This window comes from Ziziphus jujuba, chromosome 6 (assembly GCF_031755915.1).
Source record: "Ziziphus jujuba cultivar Dongzao chromosome 6, ASM3175591v1".
Lineage (NCBI taxonomy): Eukaryota > Viridiplantae > Streptophyta > Magnoliopsida > Rosales > Rhamnaceae > Ziziphus > Ziziphus jujuba.
Genome location: NC_083384.1, coordinates 10,330,847 through 10,352,955, shown reverse-complemented (window position 1 = coordinate 10,352,955; position 22,109 = coordinate 10,330,847). Strand labels below are relative to the sequence as shown.

General features: G+C 32.0%; 3 protein-coding genes and 1 non-coding gene across 4 annotated transcripts; 1 reads left to right on the top strand and 3 right to left on the bottom strand.

The window, feature by feature from the left end:
• Positions 1-5,119: 5,119 nt before the first annotated feature.
• Positions 5,120-5,254, bottom strand: LOC112493485 (U6atac minor spliceosomal RNA). The gene has a single exon (XR_003057967.3). It is a non-coding gene; the product is annotated as a U6atac minor spliceosomal RNA (small nuclear RNA).
• A 2,527-nt stretch (positions 5,255-7,781) lies between these two features.
• Positions 7,782-10,411, bottom strand: LOC107431035 (ferritin-3, chloroplastic). The gene is made up of 8 exons (XM_048463964.2): positions 10,028-10,411; positions 9,678-9,761; positions 9,523-9,583; positions 9,295-9,382; positions 8,933-8,994; positions 8,676-8,741; positions 8,180-8,243; positions 7,782-8,038 (listed from the first exon to the last, which is right to left on the bottom strand). The coding sequence occupies exons 1-8, from the start codon at positions 10,306-10,308 to the stop codon at positions 7,989-7,991; spliced, it is 756 nt and encodes a 251-aa protein (XP_048319921.2). The 5' UTR covers positions 10,309-10,411; the 3' UTR covers positions 7,782-7,988.
• A 4,767-nt stretch (positions 10,412-15,178) lies between these two features.
• On the top strand, positions 15,179-17,364 carry LOC107431089 (uncharacterized). The gene is made up of 2 exons (XM_016041971.4): positions 15,179-16,401; positions 16,811-17,364. Exons 1-2 carry the CDS (start codon positions 15,625-15,627, stop codon positions 17,012-17,014), a joined length of 981 nt encoding a protein of 326 aa, XP_015897457.3. The 5' UTR covers positions 15,179-15,624; the 3' UTR covers positions 17,015-17,364.
• LOC107431090 (uncharacterized protein At5g01610) lies at positions 17,357-20,127 on the bottom strand. The gene is made up of 3 exons (XM_048463965.2): positions 19,931-20,127; positions 18,661-18,715; positions 17,357-17,897 (listed from the first exon to the last, which is right to left on the bottom strand). Exons 1-3 carry the CDS (start codon positions 20,015-20,017, stop codon positions 17,527-17,529), a joined length of 513 nt encoding a protein of 170 aa, XP_048319922.1. The 5' UTR covers positions 20,018-20,127; the 3' UTR covers positions 17,357-17,526.
• Between the last annotated feature and the right edge of the window lie 1,982 nt (positions 20,128-22,109).

Sequence of the window (22,109 nt, the reverse complement as noted above, 5' to 3'; positions counted from 1 at the left end):
AATGGCAACTTTTCATGCACTTTATATTAGACCATAAATTATCACAGGTACAGGGCATGGTCGTTTCTGTACTTGATTGCCTAAATCAATTTCGTCACTAACTACTTCGTACTTTGCCAGATATGATGATCTCAAGTTTTCTGGAAAGCTATCGGATAGCAGATTTGGTCTTGGACATTTTGATTTACACTGTGATATTAGACGCGGGAATTGATATCTGTATGAAATAGAAATCAAATGCTTTCCAACTGTATATTATATGTTAGATTTCATCATGAAATGATAAAGATATGAGTGTGGTTTATGAAACGGACTTTGGTTATGAAAAAATGGGTTTCAATGGAAAATTTTAATAATTCTCATATAAATTTTCACATGTATATTCTTTTATGCTTCTATAACAATTTCGTGATTAAATACGTCGTTTTCTGCAAGATATGATGATATCGAATTTTCTGGAAAGCTTAACAAACAGCAAATTTGGCGATCGATATTTTCATTTACACTGAATTATTAGATGTGGAAATTGATATATCATTGAAGTAGAAATCGAGAGCTTTTTAACAGTATATATTCCATGTTAAATTTCGTCAAAAAATGATGCACATATATGAGTGTCAAAAGTAGGGTTCATGAAATGTGGTTTTAGAGTGAATTGTACGCGCCGTCTGAGAATCTGGGTGGTCGGAGGATTGAAATCCGGGATCGAGCCGTCGAAGAGAAGTAGATAGGGATATTGTTGATTACATTATAATAAGAAATCTAGAAGACGATGCTAAGTAACGGATGTATATAATTTTATTTTATTTTCCCCTTTTCTGCAGCATCATTTTTTTTTTCTGGCGAATAGATGTTCTAATTAATTGGTAAACCCTTTTTTATGCTCAACCATTTTATGTCCAAAATCATTAATTTCTTTATCCACAAAACTCAATTGTGGGATACCAAGTGATCTCTTGCATGAATTTTTTTTTTTTTTTTTTTGGGGATAAAATTGAGTAAGGCAATGAATTTTTATTTCTCAAAACTAGAAAAGGAAATTACGGAAAAAATAAAAAATATACATTTCAATTTTCTAGTAATTACAAAATTGAAAGTATATTAGAAGCTAAAAATTAAAAATTAACAAAAGGATATAAAAGACGCCTAATGTTCGAGTCATTGTTCTCCCGCAAACGACAAAGATACGTAATGTTTAAGTTAATTATTAAATATATTCTGCCTGTGGGGTCCGCCAGTCCTAGTCCCAGCCGGTTGTTGTTTTTCCTGGCTCAGATATCTCTTTCTTTTCGCTTTTTGCTGAAATCCTGTCTCAGATATCCTTTTTGCTGAATAAAAAAACATGCCTCCGGTTAATATCAGTTAATATCATAGGCATTATGCTGTAAACATTCATTTATATTTTTTTCCACATTTTTCCCACGCGTCCACCTGCATTTTTATTTTTCTTTGGTAAATATCTATATGTATATAAATAAAGAACCACCACACGGAAAAATCTTACTGCAATTTATTCAAGCATATAAATATATATAGTGGCAGATCTAGAAAATATTTTCAGGGACGGCATGAGGTAATTTTTTTCATTACAAAAAGCTGAAATCTTAAGCATCAAAGATAAAATATATGTTCTTATGCATATAGTACTTCTTCCAACAATGATTTTGAGGTTAAATTCTTTTTTAATATAAAAAATGATAAAATATAAAAATTAAAAATAACTAACAATTTTTTTATCCAATGTAATAGAAATCGAATGCTTTCCAACATTATATTATATGTTAGATTTCGTCAAAAAATGATAAAGATATGAGATTAATGGTGTAAGAGTATATTATACCGTATCTATTTCACATGTATATTCTTCTCACTTTTTTTAATTGTATTAATAGTTGTGGATATTTGTCTTCCCAATTTATTTATTTATTTATTTATTTTTTTGCTAACACATGCTCACGTGACTTGTAGACCCACACAGGGAGGTAAATGCATGCAATTTTTTCTGCTAGGTGTTTGAATCCAAGTACGCACAAGATGACAAAGCAATTTTTTTCCTGTGAACTTCCACTAATGGGACCGTTCCATTCCTGTTTTGACCTTTGTAACATCCCCAAATCCTGACCCTTTTTTCTTTTTTGGGGGGTGGGATTTAGAGTCTTTGAGTAAGAAGTTGTGGTCCTTTCGGATGGTACTTTTTATTTTTTATTTTTATTCATAAATCACTCAATAAAATCTATTAGGTTGAGCTACAATCGATTCCATTCCTGTTTTCGGTGGAATAAATTCAAGTATCGCAACAAGATGACAATGCAACTTTATATATATATATATATATATGAGTGTGTGTGTGTGTGCGCGCGCTCGAACAAATTGCAGTAAAAATTTTCATGGATTGGTTTTTGGTGGAATAAATCCAAGTATCCCAACAAGATTACAAAGCAATATTTTCTGCTAGGTGTTTGAATCAAGTACGCAACAAGATGACAAAGCAACTTTTTTTCTGTCTAGGTCAATTTGCTGGCCAAAAAGGAAACAAAAAAAAAAAAAAAAAAAAAAGGCAGAAAAATGAGTGCATACACATGCATGGATGAAATACAAATGAATGTGCGCACGGTGTGTGATATTTTTAAGAAGAAATTTGGTCCAAGCTTACCTAGCCCATTTTTTTTACACATATATGGAACAAAATATATTTTAATAACCAGTTACCATAACGGCCAATTTAAAAGAACAGAAAAATGTTGATCGAAAAAAATATGAGTATGCATGTATTTATATACGTTGAACACGTTCATTTGTATTTCTTCCAAGCGTCTACATGCATTTTTATTTTTCTTTGGCAAATATCTCTATGTATATAAATATAGAACCACCACCAGGAAAAATCTTACTGCAACTTATTCAAGCCAATATATAGTGGTAGATCTAGAAAATATTTTCAGGGACGGCATTAGGTAATTTTTTTAATTAAAGAAAGCGGAAATCTTAAACATCAATGATAAAATATAAGTTCTTATGCATGTACTATTTCTTCCAACAATGATTTTGAGTTTAAATTTTCTTTTCTAATATAAAAATAATAAAATATAAAAATAACTTAAAGTAACTAACAAATTTTTTTATCCAATGTATTTAAATTTTATCCACAATGAAATTTCATATTGATTTTCTCTTGAAGTATATCTCCAAAATGCTTTAAATTTAATTAGCATATATTTTCAACGAAAATAATTATAGTAATTTACTAATTTTATATATGATATTACATAAGTTATAAATTAAAAATAATGCTTATAATTTCACTAAACAATAAATTAAAGAGATAATTCTACACTCATCAAATTCGCCAATTAAAATTTTAGTAATTGATGAATTGATATTATTTCATTGGATTGTTTTATTAAAAAAGAAGAAGAAAGGAATATGTGCAATAGGACCGTACCTAAGTCTGGCTATATATATATATATATACATACATATAGAATATATATAATTCGAGTATATATATATACATACATGCATATAGAATATATATAATTCTATTATCATACGTGGACACATTACGGTGGACAATGCCCAATAAATACACTACTACCATAATGTGGGCATGTTGGCATGTTGTAGCAAATTTTCTTATTTTGAAAGAGCATATTGTAGCAAAATTAAGTATACCTATATTTATAAAGTTTTAAAAGCTGCAATGTTCAAGAGATGTGCCCTTCGAAACTATTAATACCGTTTGGATTTTGCAAATTTCACATGTGATTTGTTTTGTATTGAGTTTTTCTAGTAGGATTTAACTGTATGAATCAAATATATCTATATATATATATATACACATATACATATTAAAAAAATTTCCTATAAAACCTGAGCACGACTTCGGTATCGAGGGTATATTAAATGGATTACATCGGATAACATCTAATCATATTGCTATGGTTTGTTAAATGTATTTTACCTGACATACCTACGATACCAAACGTACTTGCATTTATAGCAAAAATGAAATATTAAGTTGTATAATTTATATCTGATATATTTTGCCCTTTAAGTTTGTACAAATTAACTACATCTACTACTTTCACTGTCATTTTGAGAAGAAAACAAAGTATTTTACCTTTTTTTTTTTTTTTTTTCAAAAAAAGTGTATTTTAAATTAAAAATGCTTTACCTTCAAACCTAGTGGTGGTTGATTTTTAGGATTTTCATCAGCCTGCGTGGTAGTGCTCTGATTCGCAGGTAATTTTGGCTGATTGAGGCACTTCATTCTTTGTTTTTTTTTTTCTCTTTTTTTTTTTTTTTTTGGGTCAAACACTCTATTTTCTTTGTTTTCATTCTTTATTTTTTTGGTACACCTCTGCATATCATCCTATTATCATTCATCTTTTTTTTTTTTTTAAATTTGTTTCCCTTTTTATTCTAAATCTTTGTTCTTGCCTTCAATTGCATTTTGGCCTTTTACCTTATTTCAAATTTGGCTTATTATGCAGATAGGAAGAGAGGTCTTTTATATTTATTTTTTTATTTTGTGTGTGTATGTACACGCGATGCCCTCACCACTATGGGCACCAGTACTTAACTTGGAAGGTCCAAGATCCTCTTCCAATGGAGCCGCTATTGGTAAAGGCAGCGCCTTCTGTCTTTTACTCATGCACCGGGATAATCTCTTTTTTTATTATCTTGCATTGTTGTTTTTGGATTTAAAAATGAAAATTTTGGTATTGTTGATTATTTTGTGGCTTTGAGTTTTGAACATATGTAGAATCAAATCTAATGGTGAGCCGCCAACCTCCAATATGGTTATGATCGTTTTACAGATTGATGTATGTGAATGTTATGCTAATTTTATTAGTTTGTAAAAGTCTGCTCTAATAGACAAAATATTTATTACTATTTAACTTGTACAAGAAAGTCTCCCCACCAGCAACTGGGATCCACATTTTTTTGTCCGTTCTAATAATTTTTAGTCTAAAAAAAGAGAAAAGGTTTATAAATGTGAAGGGCACATATATATATATATATATATATATACACACACACGCACGCACACAAATCCATTAAGCTAAACTTGTCTGATAAGAAAAGAAAAAGAAAAAAGTAAAAAAAAAAAAAAAAAAAAACAATTGGGTTAGAGAACCACCATAAGGATGGGTAGCCTTAACCAAACATGTATGGTCAGATAAGGCCCTAAGGCTGCTCCCGTCTCTGCCATGGAAGATGCCAGCCGTCCACATCTATTTCTATTTCACCCAGCTAACCCTTCTTTCCTTCTCTTCGTCTTCTTCTTCTTTATTGGATATATATATATATATATATATATTGGCTGGATGTTCACGAACTCCAGCACATTTTTTATTTTTTTATTTATTTTTTGTTTTTATTTATTTTTTTTTTCATTTTCTCATTTTATTTCTCACTTTCTCTTTTTAGCCCAAAGAAACACTTTTATTTCTTTAACCTTTTCTTCTTTATTTTTTTTTTCTGCTGACTAATTATATTTTTATTTATTTTTTCCCAAATTTATTTGTAGCAATTGATTTTTTTTCTAAATTTTAATTTTATATCAAAAGGTATCAATAACAAGCTATTGTTATTTTCTCATGTATGAAGTTTTTGTTCTAATGACGAAGTGGATAGCTTCATTATCCATGAGAACATGAAATCCATGAGAACATGAATTCAAATACACGGAATATTGAAGGATTTTGAATAGATTATAAGTTAGATAATTTATTCATTTAAAAAAAAAAGTCTTCATTCTAATATATTACCCAAGTTTTAAAATAGTTTATGTTATAAATATTGCATTTACAAAATATTTTTTGTTGTACTAAAATTTTAAAATATAGTATTTGATTAAATATTATTTGTTTGTTTTCTTCATATAATTTAATTTTGGATAATTTATTTAATATAGTAAAAAAAAAATGCATACATAATAATACCGATTCGCTTAGTTTGATTTTTTGAACAATAAAAAAATACTACAATAGAGTGATATCCTTTACCAAAATGTTATATAATATTAACACAATACATTACCGTTCAATTCAGTACAACAGATTTAATTTAATATAGTATAGTCCTGCAATACCAAATAAGCTCTTTTTGCGAACTTGTTTGACCATTTTCATATCCCCGGGCCGAAATTGTTCTGGCGTTTGTGGGTCCCATACAACCATTCGAGCGTTACCTGATCTCGGTTCAATTTGGGTGTTCCTGGGTTCTTGGCCCATTCAGGAGTTCCAGTATTCTATGCTCGTTTGGTCTCTCACAGATCCCTGGCCTGTTTCGATATTCCCATGTCCCCAACCCATTTGAGCAATCCTGGACCTTAATCCAGCTCAGGCAATCTCAAATCCTAAGCCCGTTTTGTGGTACCTAATTCCAGGCCAGTTCAGGCATTTCCCTGTATCAGGCTCGTTCATGTAAAATTCCAGATCCCAGTCCAGTTCTGGCGATTCCAAATCCACATCCAGTTTAAGCGGTCCCTGAACTAGATCCCGCCCAGCTGTTCTTGGATCCAGGTCCCCGTTTAGGCATTCTGGGCCCCGATCAAGTTCGTTTGTTTCAAATTCAGGTACTGTGTGGCTGAATTCCAAACCCCTCTTAACGTTTTTAAATCCCAAACCCATCTGGGCATATCCCGCATCATAAACCTATTCAGGCGTTCCTAAGTCTCGACCAGGAACATTAGAAATTAAAAGCTATATAGAAAACTAACAAACTGGACAATGAGAGAGAGAAAAAAAAAAAAAAAAAAAATTCCTTGTGTTTCTGTCAGCCTCAACAACCAAACAAAAGAAAAAATTTAGTAACAAAAACCATTTTTTCCCTGTTCATTTCCTCATCTAACCAAACATAAGAAAACTTTTTTTTTTTTTTCCTTTTCTTTTTCCATTCACTCTTCTTTTTATCCCTGCGTTTCCCTAATACCAGTCCAAAAAAGAAAAACCCCCTGCCGGGTGAAATTTTGAACTTTGTAGCTTAATGGTTTCAGGTGTCAGAATTGTAATTGCTATACATCCGATACTCCGATGAATGGATGGTGGGCATGTCTGAACCAATTCCTAAAGCAAGCTTTTCCATTGGCTACGGATTAATTGCTATTGGTGAGGCTTGTAACATTTTTTTTTTTTTTTTTGGGGGATAATAGTGAGGCTTTTAATTTTGCATGGTTTGTGGTTTTCAAACGGATAATATTTTATCAAAAAAGATTCTGTGCAAGCGGTTTCTCTGCTTCATGTTCGCATGAGTCACACTAGTGGCAGAATAATGAAACAAGACTGAGAAATCACTCGTCTTTCACCTGCAGCTTCTCTCGGCGTAAGGCTAATTTTGTGGCCCATTCTTAGGTGCGTTTTGCTTTAAATAGTGAGTACTTGTACCCCTTATATTTGGTTAGAAGAACATCATGCTTGGCTCAAGTCCAAGTGACGTTTAGATGCTGATGTATTTTTTCTCTCTCATTAATACAAGTGAACTTTTTTATTTTTTGAAAAAAAATAATAATAAAACTATGCAAATTTAGTAAGTTTTTAAAGTGCAAGAATTTTGACACTGTTGCTAGTACTCTAGGAGAAGAGTTTCTTGTTTTTTCTTTTTCGTTTTTTTAGTTTGAAATTCGAAGAATCATTGTATAAGAAAAGAGTGATCGTCCAAGAAGAAAAGAGTGATCGTCCAAGCAGAGACTGTGGAAAAGAGTTGTTTGAGAATATCATTTACTCCAAAAAAACCTTCACTTATATGCTCAAGACCACTGTCCCATGATTCAAATATACACCCAAAAGAAACTTTATTATGATTATATTTTTTTTTAATTTAAATATTCATAATATTCTACAGAGACAGTTTCCTAACCTCCATGAATTTCAACATAAAAAACACTTTAACTGCACGGTAGTACTGCTAATACAAATTTCTACATATATATTGACGTTAGAAAAGCATGAAATAGCATACGCTTTGAAAGATGAAAATCTTCATCATGCAGCATTTTCTTCCTGGAGGAGCTTCTGATCAAAGTGCCACACTCCTGCAATCAACAAAATTCACCCTTAAGAGTCAACAAGTTGAAGTGCGAGAACGAAGAACAGGTACAGAATAGCAAGAAGCCTTCAATGGTAAAAATCAAATGAATTTGAGAGCTGAAATTTGATTGAAATCTGATTCATACCATGGCCTTTTCCAACGAGCCTCAATTGAGATACATATTCCGCTATCTTCTTGATTGCCTCAACCTGCTCAAAAAAATTTTCAAAAATTAAAAAAAAAAAAAAAAAAGGGAATTATTTTGTACTTCAAAAAGGGTTTTCCTGTCAAATTTCACTATTGACTTAGAAGAAGCAATCCAATTGTCTTTATAAAATGCATTTTCTTAAAAAAACAAAAAAAAAAAATGTTGTATTTTTTATCTTGTTCTTGTTCTTGTTCTCTTTGTTTTTATTCGTATTTGTTCAATTTGAAAACATCACTGATAGAATAAAAATGGATAAAACAATAGGGGGCATAAATAGGATGTGCTTTAGAAACTAAGACAAATTAAGGGAAAAAAAAAAAAAAAAAAAAAAACTGATTTGTGTGTCATTCTGCTTTTCCTATTAAATAAACATGACCTATAGGCAAATTGTCTAACAATTCTAATGGTTCTTCAAACAAGTCTTTGAGTTCACCTGCTCAGTTAGGAACTCGCTCTCAATAAAGTCTGCCAATTGGGGATCACTGTTCCTCTCTGCCACCTGATGTTACTCAAAAATACAGCAAGTATTATTCAAAATGAGTACAATCATAAATTAAGCAACAAATCAAAAAAGGACCATCAAAGAGTCAAACCACCATTAGCTTCACTAATATGGGTTTCCTACATTCAAAAATAAATAAATAAATAAAAGGTACTCAAAACGGAATTCAGAAGGTAAAGATGTATTACGCTATGCAAGTTCAGTAGTTTTTCGTTCGTTAACTTCTCCAGTGACAATGCTAGCTCCATAGCTGCATCAAGAAACTAATAGTTAGTTTGCTTTAAAAGATAGAAGTTTTAGATACTGCTCAAAGCAGGACAGTATATAACTTAAGGTTAATTAAGCCCAAAGAAGCTGTTTTTCTTCAAAAATGGAAAAGCTGAATTCGGCATCGTAATGATACTACAAAAGCATGAAAATATATAATTCAGCTTAACTTCACTGAAATAAACCGAGGACATGCGTAATATTTAGGAAAAAAGACTGCACAGATATTGCCTTGAATAAATAAATAAATAAATCCTAAGGCACACAAAGTTAACACACTAACCAAATAATGCATCCCCCTTCTCTGCATGCTCGAATTCAGATTGAGGACTTATAAGAGGGTGGAGTTTTACTTTTCCTCCGCGAATATTCTATATCACAAAGTAACAACTATATATTAGAAATCTCCACTTAAAACTCCAAAACGACTTAACTTATAAAATTCATGTTTTATGATGAGTATTTCATTTCAATGAAAAAAAAAAAAAAAGGGTTAAAAGAAATAAAATGCCTGATATTTGATAAGCTTTTCAGCATGTTCTCTTTCTTCTTCACTCGACTCCTTAAAGAACCTGATTTCAACAATACCAACAATTATGTTACTGTACCGCCAAAAAAAAAATAACCATGTTGAGGAGGTGAAAAATTGGGGTTCTGGTGGGTTACTTGGCAAGGCCCTTAAGAGCAATGTTGTCTCTGTCAAAGTATGCAAACAAGGCGTGGTACACATATGACACGTTATATTCCACACTGTAACACAAGAAAGGTAAAAAAGAAATTAGAACAACAAATTTTGTAATTTCCAAAAAAAAAAAACAAAAAAAACAAACCATATTATAAGATCTTGATATATATATATATATATATATAGAGACATCAGAAGCAAACTAAAAACCATATTATGAGAAAATTCAGGAAAAAAAAAAATGGGGACCATAACATAGAAACATATACATATATGTAACACAAACACAAACAGAGCAAGTCTAACTGATATAAAGAATGGAAATACAGACTTAATCTGCTCGTTGACTGCGGCTTCACAGTCTTCAGAATAAAACTGGCGAGCGAGTGAAAGATGAGGGTTCACCGGAACAACAAGATCGTCTTTCTTGAGCTCTTCAAATGGCCGGAATATTACACTCTCCAGTGACAAGGTCTCTGGTTCCTTGGAAGCAGAGGCCAGAAACTTTGTGCTTCTAGTTCCCTGTTGGGAAGTCAAGCCAAAGAAGGGGATGCCAAAACCATCCCTTTGCATGGTTGAGAATGAAAACGAAGAATTGGGTTTCACAAACATTTTGCTTCAAACGAAGATTTCTGTGGGAAAACGCAGAAGAGAATAGATTTGAAGAAACAAGGTAAGCGATGGAAAAAGTTTGAGAGACAAAAATGGGCATGAAGTTATGGATGACCATATAAAGGAAAAAGGAAGAAATCCAGCTGGGTCGTCTTTTAATAAGAAGCGTTGGATCAGTGTAGTTTTGAACGGTCGAAATCGGAACACGTGTATAAGCGTGTGGTGAGCTCGTGGGCTTATCTATTACTATTTTCCTGAAAAGTCTTTGCCAGAAGTTTCGGTTCCACGTTGCAATCTTAGTGTCCCAAAATGTTTGTCTTCCTCCAAAATTATTTTCTCAATCGCTCGACTATTGAAATCATTGCCTACTCTCTTGTATCTATTGACAATTGTATAAAAGTTTTATTTTATTGGTTTTGAACTCTATTGGTCCCTAAATTTTATCTATACAAAATGCTATGGTGTATAAAATTGTTTCTCATTTGGTGGGTGAGTATAATTGTGAAATCGTAAAAATCATATAAGTTTGAGAATTGTAAATGATAGCACAATTTTGCCCATAATAGTAATTTAATCTATTTATATTTACACTTCAACAGTTTGGTTTTTAAACTTTTAATTTTTAATTTTTGTTATTTTTGGAACATACAATGCACCTAAACCGAAAAACAACTGCTTTACAAAATCAAATAATTCTATAAAACTTTTGTATAGTACAGGTGTATTATTGTAGGATCAAAGTTGCTAAAAGGTTAAAATAATAATAATAATAATAATAATAATAATTGGAGGGTCAAAGTGCACCAATAGCTGAAAAAAAAAAAATCAAAAACCAAAGTGGAAACATAGACTAAGTACAATAGTTAACAGAGTAAATAAACTTTATTTTATATTTATTTTATTTTTGAGCAGTAAAGATAGAGAAGGCATATTTTTATTTTTATTTTTTTTTATTATTATTTTTTTTTTTTTGAAAAGAGAAGGCATATTGAACAAACAACGAAACTGAAACCTTTACGTGTTGTGGATGTGGGTTTCGTTATTCAACCCAACTTGCGCAAAACGCCTTGCCGTATGATAGACTAGTTTGCCAATCAAGTGCACGCGAAATTGAATTAGCTTTTATTTTTAAAATTCTCTTTTTATTTTTAAAATTCTCTGTATTAAATTAATTGTATTTTAGATCAAACTCTTGACTTTTTTTTCCCCCACTATCTTTTGTTCCAACATGATATCAAAATTAAAGCCTATAAACTTAATTCCTTTTAAACACTTTGCTCGATGAGCTATCATAAATTTTGTTTTTGTCATTAAAAAACACAAACTTTTACATTTGTATTTTTTTTTTAATTCATTTAGAGCAATTATTCAATTTTGTGTTATGATTTATAGATAGAGATAGAGGTGCATGAGGTTTTTGCATTGTTAATTTCATCACATTTATCTAATAAAGTATATAATTACATCAAAATCGCATGGAGAAACAATGTAAAATAGAAATAATTGAGATAAAGTGCAAAGAATGTAATATGGTCCAAGGGTGTAAAAGTGGTATCAACCATAACCATAAGTGTTGTAATTAATAAAAAAATATTATTTTATATTTATGGTGAAGGAATTTACTCTGAAAACTTTTGTATGGAAAATCAATAATTTTACTATATTGATATCCCCAAAAGATGTCTTTTTACCAAGAGATGTCTTGAATTATTAAAACGATATTTGTTCTAATCTAAATGCAAACAAAAGGATTGAGCTTTTGTTGCCCTTTTGGAAAATCACAAAAATATTAATAATATATATATATATATATATAGAGAGAGAGAGAGAGAGAAATATAAATTAAACGACAAGGACAGCACTTCAACTGAAGTATAAAAGCTACGAAATAGAGTTACTTTTTGTTTTTGTAAGCCGGTGGGTGAATTCCTCAATCTTCGAGGACTGAAAATTTGATACATTGGGCCCAGAAAAAGATAAATATATATACTATATATGCATCTAAGGTTTAAAAATTCAGCTACCAAAAAATAAAATAAAAAGTTAGGTATAAAATACATTTTGAATCACAGCCATTATCATCACCGTAAATTTCCTGGTGGATGTGGACAAACTATTATTAATCAAATAATCTATATGCAAAAATGTCGTTTGACAGCCAAAAAGAACAATAATAACAATAAATAAATTAATAAATATCTGTGGAAGATTGTGTCGTTAGAGTGTGTCTTGTGGGTAAAATCCAATCTTCAAACCGTTGATGTCGTTGATGAAGGTGGAGTAACGACAGTGAAGATGATAAGAGGCAAACGGCAAGGTAAAAAGTGCCGTTTCTAAGTCAACAGCAATTGTATTTGTTATTACGAATTTGTTTATTTGGAGAGCATATTAAAATGGTGAAGGCTTCTAGAAACATGCATGTAAAACCAATTTCAATAATCTAAATTCAAAACCCTCACCCCCAATACATAAAAACTGAAATGTACAATAGAAATTTCATATTGATCAAACATATGTACTCTAAAAAATATATAAGAGATTTATTTAGATTACTCGGTGAACCTTTTAAGACATAAAAACCAAACAATGTTTCATTGTTTTTCCTTATTATTAATTTTTTTATTACTGTTTTCCTGGACAATTAATGTTTTCTAGGGTTTATATATTTTTATTCAAAATTTGACTATAAAAAAAAAAAAAAAAGTTGATGAGTTAGTATGATAATGTACGCAAGGAATCTAATTGATGTTTTGAAGATGAGTGAGTATGTTTGAAATTGAGGTTAATTGTGTGATACTGAATGAAGGTGAAGAGGAGGGACCCTTGAAAGTTAAAAGAGTATCTTGACTACCGGAATAAGGACAGAGAAAGGACGTTATTCTAAAAATTAGAGTGAAGCCAGCTTTTTAAAAAATAAATAAATAAAAGCCTAATTGGGCCGCTTGGATTCTGGACGTACCCGCCTCTACTCCGATATTCATTCTATGATATTTATTTTTCATTGATTAAATTGTGAAAGCGATTGTCGTTGATGCAGACTTTCACGGCGACCCAGCCATACTGGATACCACTCGTCTCATACCCACATGTGTCCTCAAGCTAATGGTTTTATTTTTATTTATTTTATTTTTTATTTATTATTTGTGAAGCAGCTGATGGTTCACTTGTTGTTTTTCAGTGTAATAGGTGATGGTGTTTTCTCCTTCGGAAATTAATTAAGTTCAATGGCATTTTGGTATTTTTGATTTATAAAAATTAGCAATTTAGATTTTTAAATTTTTAAAAAAATTGTTATTTGAGCCTTTGATTTTTGGAATAATTACAATAACAATACTTCTTAATTTAAAACTTTTACATGAACACCATTGTATTTCCTCTCTAATTCCATTTTTATTGCAATTTATCATTTTTCACTTTCAAATGGATAATTAAAGTCGACATTGTCTAATCAAAGGACAAAAACACCCTTTGAAGTAAAATTTATTATTCAACTTAAAAATTAGTAAGTCTCCAAGGAAACCTTCATAAACCCTACAATCAACAGTCGAATAGACTACGACCCCAAAACCAAAAAAAAAAAAAAAATTGTCGAGCAGGGAAACACCATTAGAGGTCCATGGGTTTTTCTTATTTTTGGATAATGGAAAATAACTATTTCATCAACTTAAAAAAAATTAATCTGAGATTTATAACTAAACTTTGAAGTTTAAAAAAAAAATAACAATTTTTAAGAGAATATTTGGTCACCACGTTTGCAACCACCATTCTATCTGTGCTACGCAACACATGAGTGCAAGGACATGATAGAATGAGAATAGTTGGAGAAGCCCCAAAAAATGCCCCAAGAATTCAAAGTCGGAGTTTTATCCGAGTCTTCACCGCACATATGTGCATAAAAACAAGTCTATGCACTTTAGTGACTTGATGTAAACGAAACATATACGAAGAGTTGGAAGAAGATATACGTGTATGAGAGTTTTTTTTTTTTTTTAATTGTTTTACTGGAGTTTTTCCAATTTTTAAATGGAATTGTTTTCTTTTATGAACAAGGGTGCTTTGATCTTCTCATTTTTTAAGTTTGCGTTTTACTACCTATTCAAAGTTAATAAAAGATAAACTACAAGCAAAATATAATCAGAAGGTAAGTTTGTGCAAAAAACTAAAATACATAAGTCATCCTGCAAAAATTTTAAATTAGAAGGTATGTTGTTATTATCCCTTATTTTTAAATTGGTCTATCTTTAATTTTGGGCAAATAAATTCAACATTCTAATTTTCTTTTTCACAGACCTTTCTGTACGTTTTTCTTATGAATCTATTACTAATTTATTTATCAAAAATTGAAAATTTAGCTAATATATAATAAATTGAAAAGTTAAATCGTAAAAGTCAATAATATTAAAATGTAATTAATCCCAAAAAGTTATATAAAAAAAATTTCATTTAAAACATTACAATTTAATCCTAATTACAATTAAATCTTACATTTTTGAAATATCTTAACTTAGACCTCATATGTCAAATGAATCTATTTGAAGAGCTTTATAGTGATTTTCCAAAAATATGAGACGTAAGTATGGAAATTTGTCCAATTTATATTATTCAAAGTAGTTTCAATTGCATTTTACTCTTCTCGGTTGATAAAGATAAAGAAGGTCAAGCCTTTATTTTTCGCACAAAGTGAAATATGATTCAGTAAAAACGAAGAAAATCGAAAGTACAAGATTTATGAGCTGTTTTTTTCTATCACGTAAATGAATAGTAGGATCACACTGCTGACTGCTCTGAATTCTGATTCTGTGAAGTAATATGCATATAAATGCAACCGCTGCAACATGCTCAGAGTGAAAATACATGACGACGACCCAGAATGTATTTAAGTGACCGTTTCTTTCAAGATTGGAACGTTTTGTTTTCCGGTACCACATCCATTATATACATGTTGTCATTTTGAAATCTCTTTTGGATTGTCTTCCCTCTCTTTCCTGCTAAAACTAATTTAGTTAAAATCAAGGAAAAAACAATGAAAAGCTCCTCCAATATCTTACATATCCATATCTTCCTCTCAAATTGTGATTCTTTCTTTTCTTATAAATATTCAAATTTCAGTCTCTTTCGCTCTCAATCCACACCCACACCACAACAATTCTCTTTATATCATCCCAAAACCACAAAAATTCATATATGGCCACACGCCACAACCCAGTTCCCATTCAAATTCTCAATCCGATAGCGATATCCACACCCCCTCAATTATTCACTCCCTCTTTTTAAATCCTGCAATCCCACTTCCACTCTCCTCCACCACCCACCACCATGGCAGCTGATGCTTCCCCTTCGTTCATCTCACAATCCCCCGAATTCCACCCGGAGATCTCTGTTTCCCCGCTCACCCACGACGGCCTCAAGTTCTGGCAATTCATGATTGCCGGATCAATTGCCGGCTCCGTCGAGCACATGGCCATGTTTCCCGTCGACACTCTCAAAACCAGGATGCAAGTCCTTGGTGGTGGTGGTGGTGTTGGGTCTTGCTCTGTTCAGTCCATCAACGTCCGGCGAGCTCTTGGCTCCATTTTGAAGCTGGAAGGTCCTGCTGGACTCTATAGGGGAATAGGGGCAATGGGTCTCGGTGCAGGACCTGCCCACGCCGTCTACTTCTCGGTCTATGAATGGTTCAAGGAAGTTTTCTCCGGTGGAAATTCGAACAATTCAGCAGCACATGCAGTCTCTGGAGTTTTTGCGACGGTTGCGAGTGATGCTGTGATCACTCCCTTGGATATGGTGAAGCAGAGGTTGCAGTTGAAGAGCAGTCCTTATAAGGGTATTGGGGATTGCGTGAAAAGGGTGTTGATGGAGGAGGGAATTGGAGCCTTCTATGCTTCGTATAGAACTACCATCCTCATGAATGCTCCATTCACGGCCGTTCATTTCGCTACCTATGAGGCTGCTAAGAGAGGTTTAATGGAGGTTTCGCCGGAGAGCGCGAACGATGAGAGGTTGATAGTTCATGCTACAGCCGGAGCAGCTGCCGGAGCTCTGGCTGCTGCCCTGACCACCCCACTTGATGTTGTGAAAACTCAGCTGCAATGCCAGGTAACAACTTTATATGGTTGCTGTTGATGTATTTTGTTCGTTGGAATTCATTGCTTAAGCATGAAGGAAGAACAGAAAGCATGGAAAAGGACAAGTTAAAAAGGTCAAAGTATGAGCCACTACTGTCCCTTTTTCCACCACAGCCTAAATGGAAAACATCATCCTTTTCAACGGTTTGAAAAATCGCCTTGGTTACTTTACTGTTTATATAAATTGTCTAACGGTAACAAATTGATATAGTATAAAACTACAACGTAGGCCTCCTATAGTTATGAAGAACATCAAGATAAGTTGATGAAATTAGCATTTTGAACTTGTGTTATACTAATTTGTGTCATCTGAAATAGTTTTGGGCCTATTTGTTTTGTACCACTATGTTGTTTCTCATGGTCTTAATCTAATTCACCAGGGAGTCTGTGGCTGTGATAGATTTTCTAGTTGCTCAATTCGGGATGTCATTCGAACCATAGTGACAAAAGATGGATATCAAGGCTTAATGAGAGGTTGGATCCCCAGAATGCTTTTCCATGCACCTGCAGCTGCAATTTGCTGGTCCACCTATGAAGCTTCAAAAACCTTCTTTCAACAACTTGATGGCAGCAAAGATCAGTAAAGTGATCGAATAATTGTTTTCGTCTCTAAAACACCAAAATCAAAGTGAATAAGTCGAAGACAAAGCTCCAGCATAACAATGGTTCTCGAGTTTTACTTCTGTCAGCAGTAATGGTGCAAGCTTGTTTGCCCAGGAGGACGGAAGGATGGGATAGATTCATGCTTCTGAAAAATGTGCTCCGTCACTTCACACTTTCGGGTTAATGTTCAGCCATTTTCAAAGTGGAACATCTGAAGCAATCCCCTTTGTCCAAATTTTCAATCATATTTGTATCTTTAGCAGTTTATAATATGTACAGAAAAATGGTTCTACTGCTTTAATTTGTAATAAAATATAACACTATTGAGAAAGCGTAGTTTACTACATTCATAACCATTTAAACATGCACAAAAAGAACATTTGATTCAACAGGTGTTTTCTACATATAAGTAATCAATCAAGGAGGACAAGACATCAGACAATATATTTTTCTGTTGTAGCTTACAAGCATATCATATCTGACAAACATCCTTCTAAAACTTGTCAACGCCAATACCATCTCTAAGGACCTCATAAGCCTCTCTACTCCTGGCTTTCTTGATTCCAGCTGTAAAAATAACCTTCGATCCTTCAGATGATATGTTGGTAACTTTTACCCATATCATCACCTTCGTCTTCATTCCTTCTATGTCAGATAGCTTTCCCTTCTCCAGATATCCAGTTACCACAGTAGAAAACCGCACGACAGATGAATCCTTATAGCCAACTTCACATACTTCATGTATGAAGACAGTAAGCTTTCTTGTCTCCTCATTAAACTCATAATTCGTAGCATCACGAGGGAATATTCCAACTGGCAAGTCATATTCCTTCAACAGCTCTGGCAATGGCTTTTGCATTTTTCCTGAGAAAATAATACTTCATTGACATATATTGCTAGAGAAATATATCAAGGAAACAGATTGCACACATAGTTTTGAAAAATTGGAGATAACTTATTTTTTCTTAATTTAATAATTGTCAACTTTATAGATCGATGCCCAGAAAACAGAATACATGCATATCTCTAAGAAGAAAACTTCAAGGAATCAGCTACTCTAAACCCATCAAGGTTGCAGTTGTAAAGACAATCATAATGTGGCAATTCCAAAGAAAGATGATTAAAGCACCACCCTTCCCTATTACTAACTTCAATTACCTTGCCATTGCATTGGTTATGTTAATGCAAGATCCAATAGTACAACCACTTCTCAAACAGTTACAATTTGTTTTTTGGCAGCTTCACATTACAAATAAAACCACAAGACAAGACCTATTAAGTATACTGCCAAAAAATTAGTAGCAAGAACCAGATGCAACTTTCCTACCAACCTGTTGCAACAATTTCAACATACTAACTTCCTAAATTAGAAACTTACTTGAAACATAGGATATTGGGGCCTGAAAGGGTCATGGGAATAAAGCTGCATTCTTTTGAGCAAAAGTTGCATCATGGAGCAAGTAACAAAAGATAACAATTTTTATACTCATACACCCTACAAATTAGGAAAATATCTTTAACCAAAGGCAACAATGCCCCCACAAATTAATCATATAATTAGCATATAAGAGCTTTTTAAACATGCATACTACTAAAACAAAAGGAATTATATAAATTGGAAACTAACCTTTTAGTTTATTCACCATCCATTTGGCTCCTCCTTCAATACTGCTTGACAGTGACTGGTTATTAAGGACAAAAGGTCAATACAAAACCATGTTAAAGAGATCAAGCAACAGAATAGAGAGCAAAGGCAGGAGAAATTTATGAAGGACATACGTTTACACAATTCTGTGATATTAAGTCTAGCTTAACTGAATCTTCTTCAAAAGTTTATAAGAAAACACTTAATTTTCAGACCTTACAAAAGCAAACTAAGTAAACTACTGCTTGACAGTGACTGGTTATTAAGGACAAGAGGTCAATACAAAACCATGTTAAAGAAATCAAGCAACAGAATAGAGAGCAAAGGCAGGAGAAATTTATGAAGGACATACGTTTACACAATTCTGTGATATTAAATCTAGCTTAACTGAATCTTCTTCAAAAGTTTATAAGAAAACACTTAATTTTCAGACGTTACAAAAGCAAACTAAGTAAACTACTGCTTGACAGTGACTGGTTATTAAGGACAAGAGGTCAATACAAAACCATGTTAAAGAAATCAAGCAACAGAATAGAGAGCAAAGGCAGGAGAAATTTATGAAGGACATACGTTTACACAATTCTGTGATATTAAATCTAGCTTAACTGAATCTTCTTCAAAAGTTTATAAGAAAACACTTAATTTTTAGACCTTACAAAAGCAAACTAAGTAAACTACTGACTGATTTATTTACATAATACAAACATTAGGACATGATACTCAAAATCCCAATTAAAGCCCAAAAAAATGGATAATAATAATAATTCACAGATAGCCACTAAAATGTCAATTATCAAGCATCTGTTTTGCACCAGTTGACCAGAAACCACCTTCATACTTATCCTGCGAAGAACCAGAAACCAACAGCACTTCGATGAATTTGTCTTAATCTGGTAATTGTGGAAATCAAAATAGGGGTCTGTAGATATTGAGCTGACATCCCAAATTTATAAACATTCCTAATCTGTTTCGATTTTAGTGTAATTTAATAGCACTGATTCACGAATTACGCTATTCTAAGCAACCTCCCTAATTTGCATATGCAAAAAAATAAAAATAAAAAATAAAAAATAAAAAACCCTAATTGAAGGAATCTACAGCTTGCACATAAACGAATCTCCAATTGTGAGACGGAAACGAAACGTCAAGATTCCAAATCCAATGAATTTAACACTAGAAAGCTTAAAAAAAAAAAAATTAAAAACTAGAATTAAAGTCCGATAAGAGAGAGAGAGAGAGGAAAAGAGCTTACATTGATGTCATCGCCAACGGAGTTCATCTCCTTGTTGGCCCTCTGGCTGAACCAATAGGAACCCACTTTGTTCAATATCTGATCCATATTCCTATTCTCTCCTTCTTCTTCTTCCAATGCCCAATTTCTCTGAGAGATGGACAGGGAAAAAAAACCCTCTCTCCCCTCCGCTGCACAAATTGGTCACCGATCGATTCGATTTTGATTTTCTTCGTGTTTAAGGGACAAAGATGGAAATATATTAGTCGGGACCGGTTTCCTCGTAAATTCGACTGATAGATCGTCATAGTCATAGGCATAACTAAATTGTTTGCCGCTGTACATTCGCCATGTCAGCATTTACTTTTTTTTTTTTTCCTTGTAAAATATTTGTAAAGCAATATTTATTTTGGGGTACATTGCAAAATAGAATAATCAGCTCTAGTTTTTTAATTTTTAAATTTTAAATCTTTTCTATTTCAACAATTACAGATTATTTAGTACTGGTGTGAAATATTTTGACAAATTTATCTCTATTTTTTCTTTTGTTTTATAAAATTTTAGACAAAAATAATCTTTCTCTTTACATCTTAGTTAAATAATAATTCTTAATTCTTGATTTTAATGGTTCGAAAGCACGTTTTTCAGATTTACCCAAAAAAAAAAAAAAGCACGTTTTTCACATGTTAAAAAGATTGGACTATGATCATATATATACACAAATTATATGAACAAAGCATGAAATAATGAAGGTTCAAGTCCTACCGTTGTTTGTATAAAAAGCTTGATCATATTTATAGAACTATAAACATAAATGTATATTAGTTAATGTAGATGAGTTTATCATTCTGGATTACATATATACATTAATTTCTACCTTTTCAATCCATTTTTTTATTAAAAAAAAAAAAGCTGCCAAAAATAATGAAATGGACATTTAAACCATGGATCAACTTTATCTATTGAAACAACATCTGGTCAAATACAACTTATAATAGCATTGTAAATCTTCTTTTTAATTAATTTTAACGTGGGTTGTATAACCAAAAAAACTGTCACAGTTATACCAAAAGGAAGGTTGTATGTAGCAAAATAAGTGAACAAAGAAATGAACTATTAATGTTGGGACGTCGTTGTTAGTCCTCCGCTACATATAGAAAAAGGTTCAAATCTTAAAAAATCCACATATTGTTTGATAATGATAGCTGATCTTTTTCTGTCTTTCTCTTCTTTTTTTTTTTTTTTTTTTTTTTGGGGGGGGGGGTGAAAAATAGTTGATCTTTTGTAGACACATATATAAAGTATACAATCCATGACGGCATGCAATATATACATAAGTGAATGATGGCCTTTCCCCGAGTTAAAAGGTCAGTGGCTAGCTCATAGACGTCCATAGCAGCAAAAGGCAAAAAATATAGATTTTGTGACAATCAGCAGAATCCAGAACACCACAGAAACCTTGCATCATGCACGGAGTACTAGAGAGGATTATTCGCAGGAGATATAGAACTAATTTCTTGCACTTAGTTTCTTAGAACCTAGACTACTTCTGTAGTTCTGTGTACCTAGTCCACTAATATTGTAGGAATGTGATGATTAATTATTACTATTTAATTAAAATAATATTGGATTTTGGAGCTAATGTCAATAAAGTTCATTAACACTACTCACCCTACACAAATCCTAGTTGTATTTGTTTAGATTTTTTTTTTTTTTTCCTTTTGATAGACCAATCTATCTTATTTGACATTTATTTATTAGTTTTTCCTGTATATCTTTTTCCCTATTTGTCTACTTTGCGGGCTTTTTTTTATCTACTTTATAGGTTTTCTATATATTAAGAGTATTTGAACCTATAGTGAAAAATACTTTCTATTATTGTTTCACAAAACATATGTTTAGATAACAATAAATTATTAATAATATGTCTAAAGTATGATAAACAAGAAATGTTACTTTTGTATAATTATACAATGTTTTAGTTACTATGTTTAATGATTTTTACACTAGCTATATTGAATTGATCTTCAATTTAGTTTCTATCTTTTTTTATAATTTATCCTCGTTTGTTGTTTTTGCTTTATTAGTAATTCTTAATGGTTATTACATGGGTGTCGGTTAAGATTTAACATTGAGTTTGAGGTCTGTCAAAAGGTCATAGGTGGAATATTCATATCTTAAAGACGCACCATCACACATC

Bases quoted from the DNA above. Each gene is read 5' to 3' on its own strand.
- LOC107431035 (XM_048463964.2), bottom strand. From the start codon at position 10,308: ATGTTTGTGAAACCCAATTCTTCGTTTTCATTCTCAACCATGCAAAGG. The intron at 9,584-9,677 runs GTAACCCACCAG...TGTTGAAATCAG, and splicing joins GCTCTTAAGGGCCTTGCCAA to GTTCTTTAAGGAGTCGAGTG. The intron at 8,039-8,179 runs GTATGAATCAGA...TGTTGATTGCAG, and splicing joins GCTCGTTGGAAAAGGCCATG to GAGTGTGGCACTTTGATCAG.
- LOC107431089 (XM_016041971.4), top strand. From the start codon at position 15,625: ATGGCAGCTGATGCTTCCCCTTCGTTCATCTCACAATCCCCCGAATTC. The intron at 16,402-16,810 runs GTAACAACTTTA...CTAATTCACCAG, and splicing joins AAACTCAGCTGCAATGCCAG to GGAGTCTGTGGCTGTGATAG.
- LOC107431090 (XM_048463965.2), bottom strand. From the start codon at position 20,017: ATGGATCAGATATTGAACAAAGTGGGTTCCTATTGGTTCAGCCAGAGG. The intron at 18,716-19,930 runs GTAAGCTCTTTT...CTTAATAACCAG, and splicing joins CCGTTGGCGATGACATCAAT to TCACTGTCAAGCAGTATTGA. The intron at 17,898-18,660 runs GTTAGTTTCCAA...TTATTTTCTCAG, and splicing joins GATGGTGAATAAACTAAAAG to GAAAAATGCAAAAGCCATTG.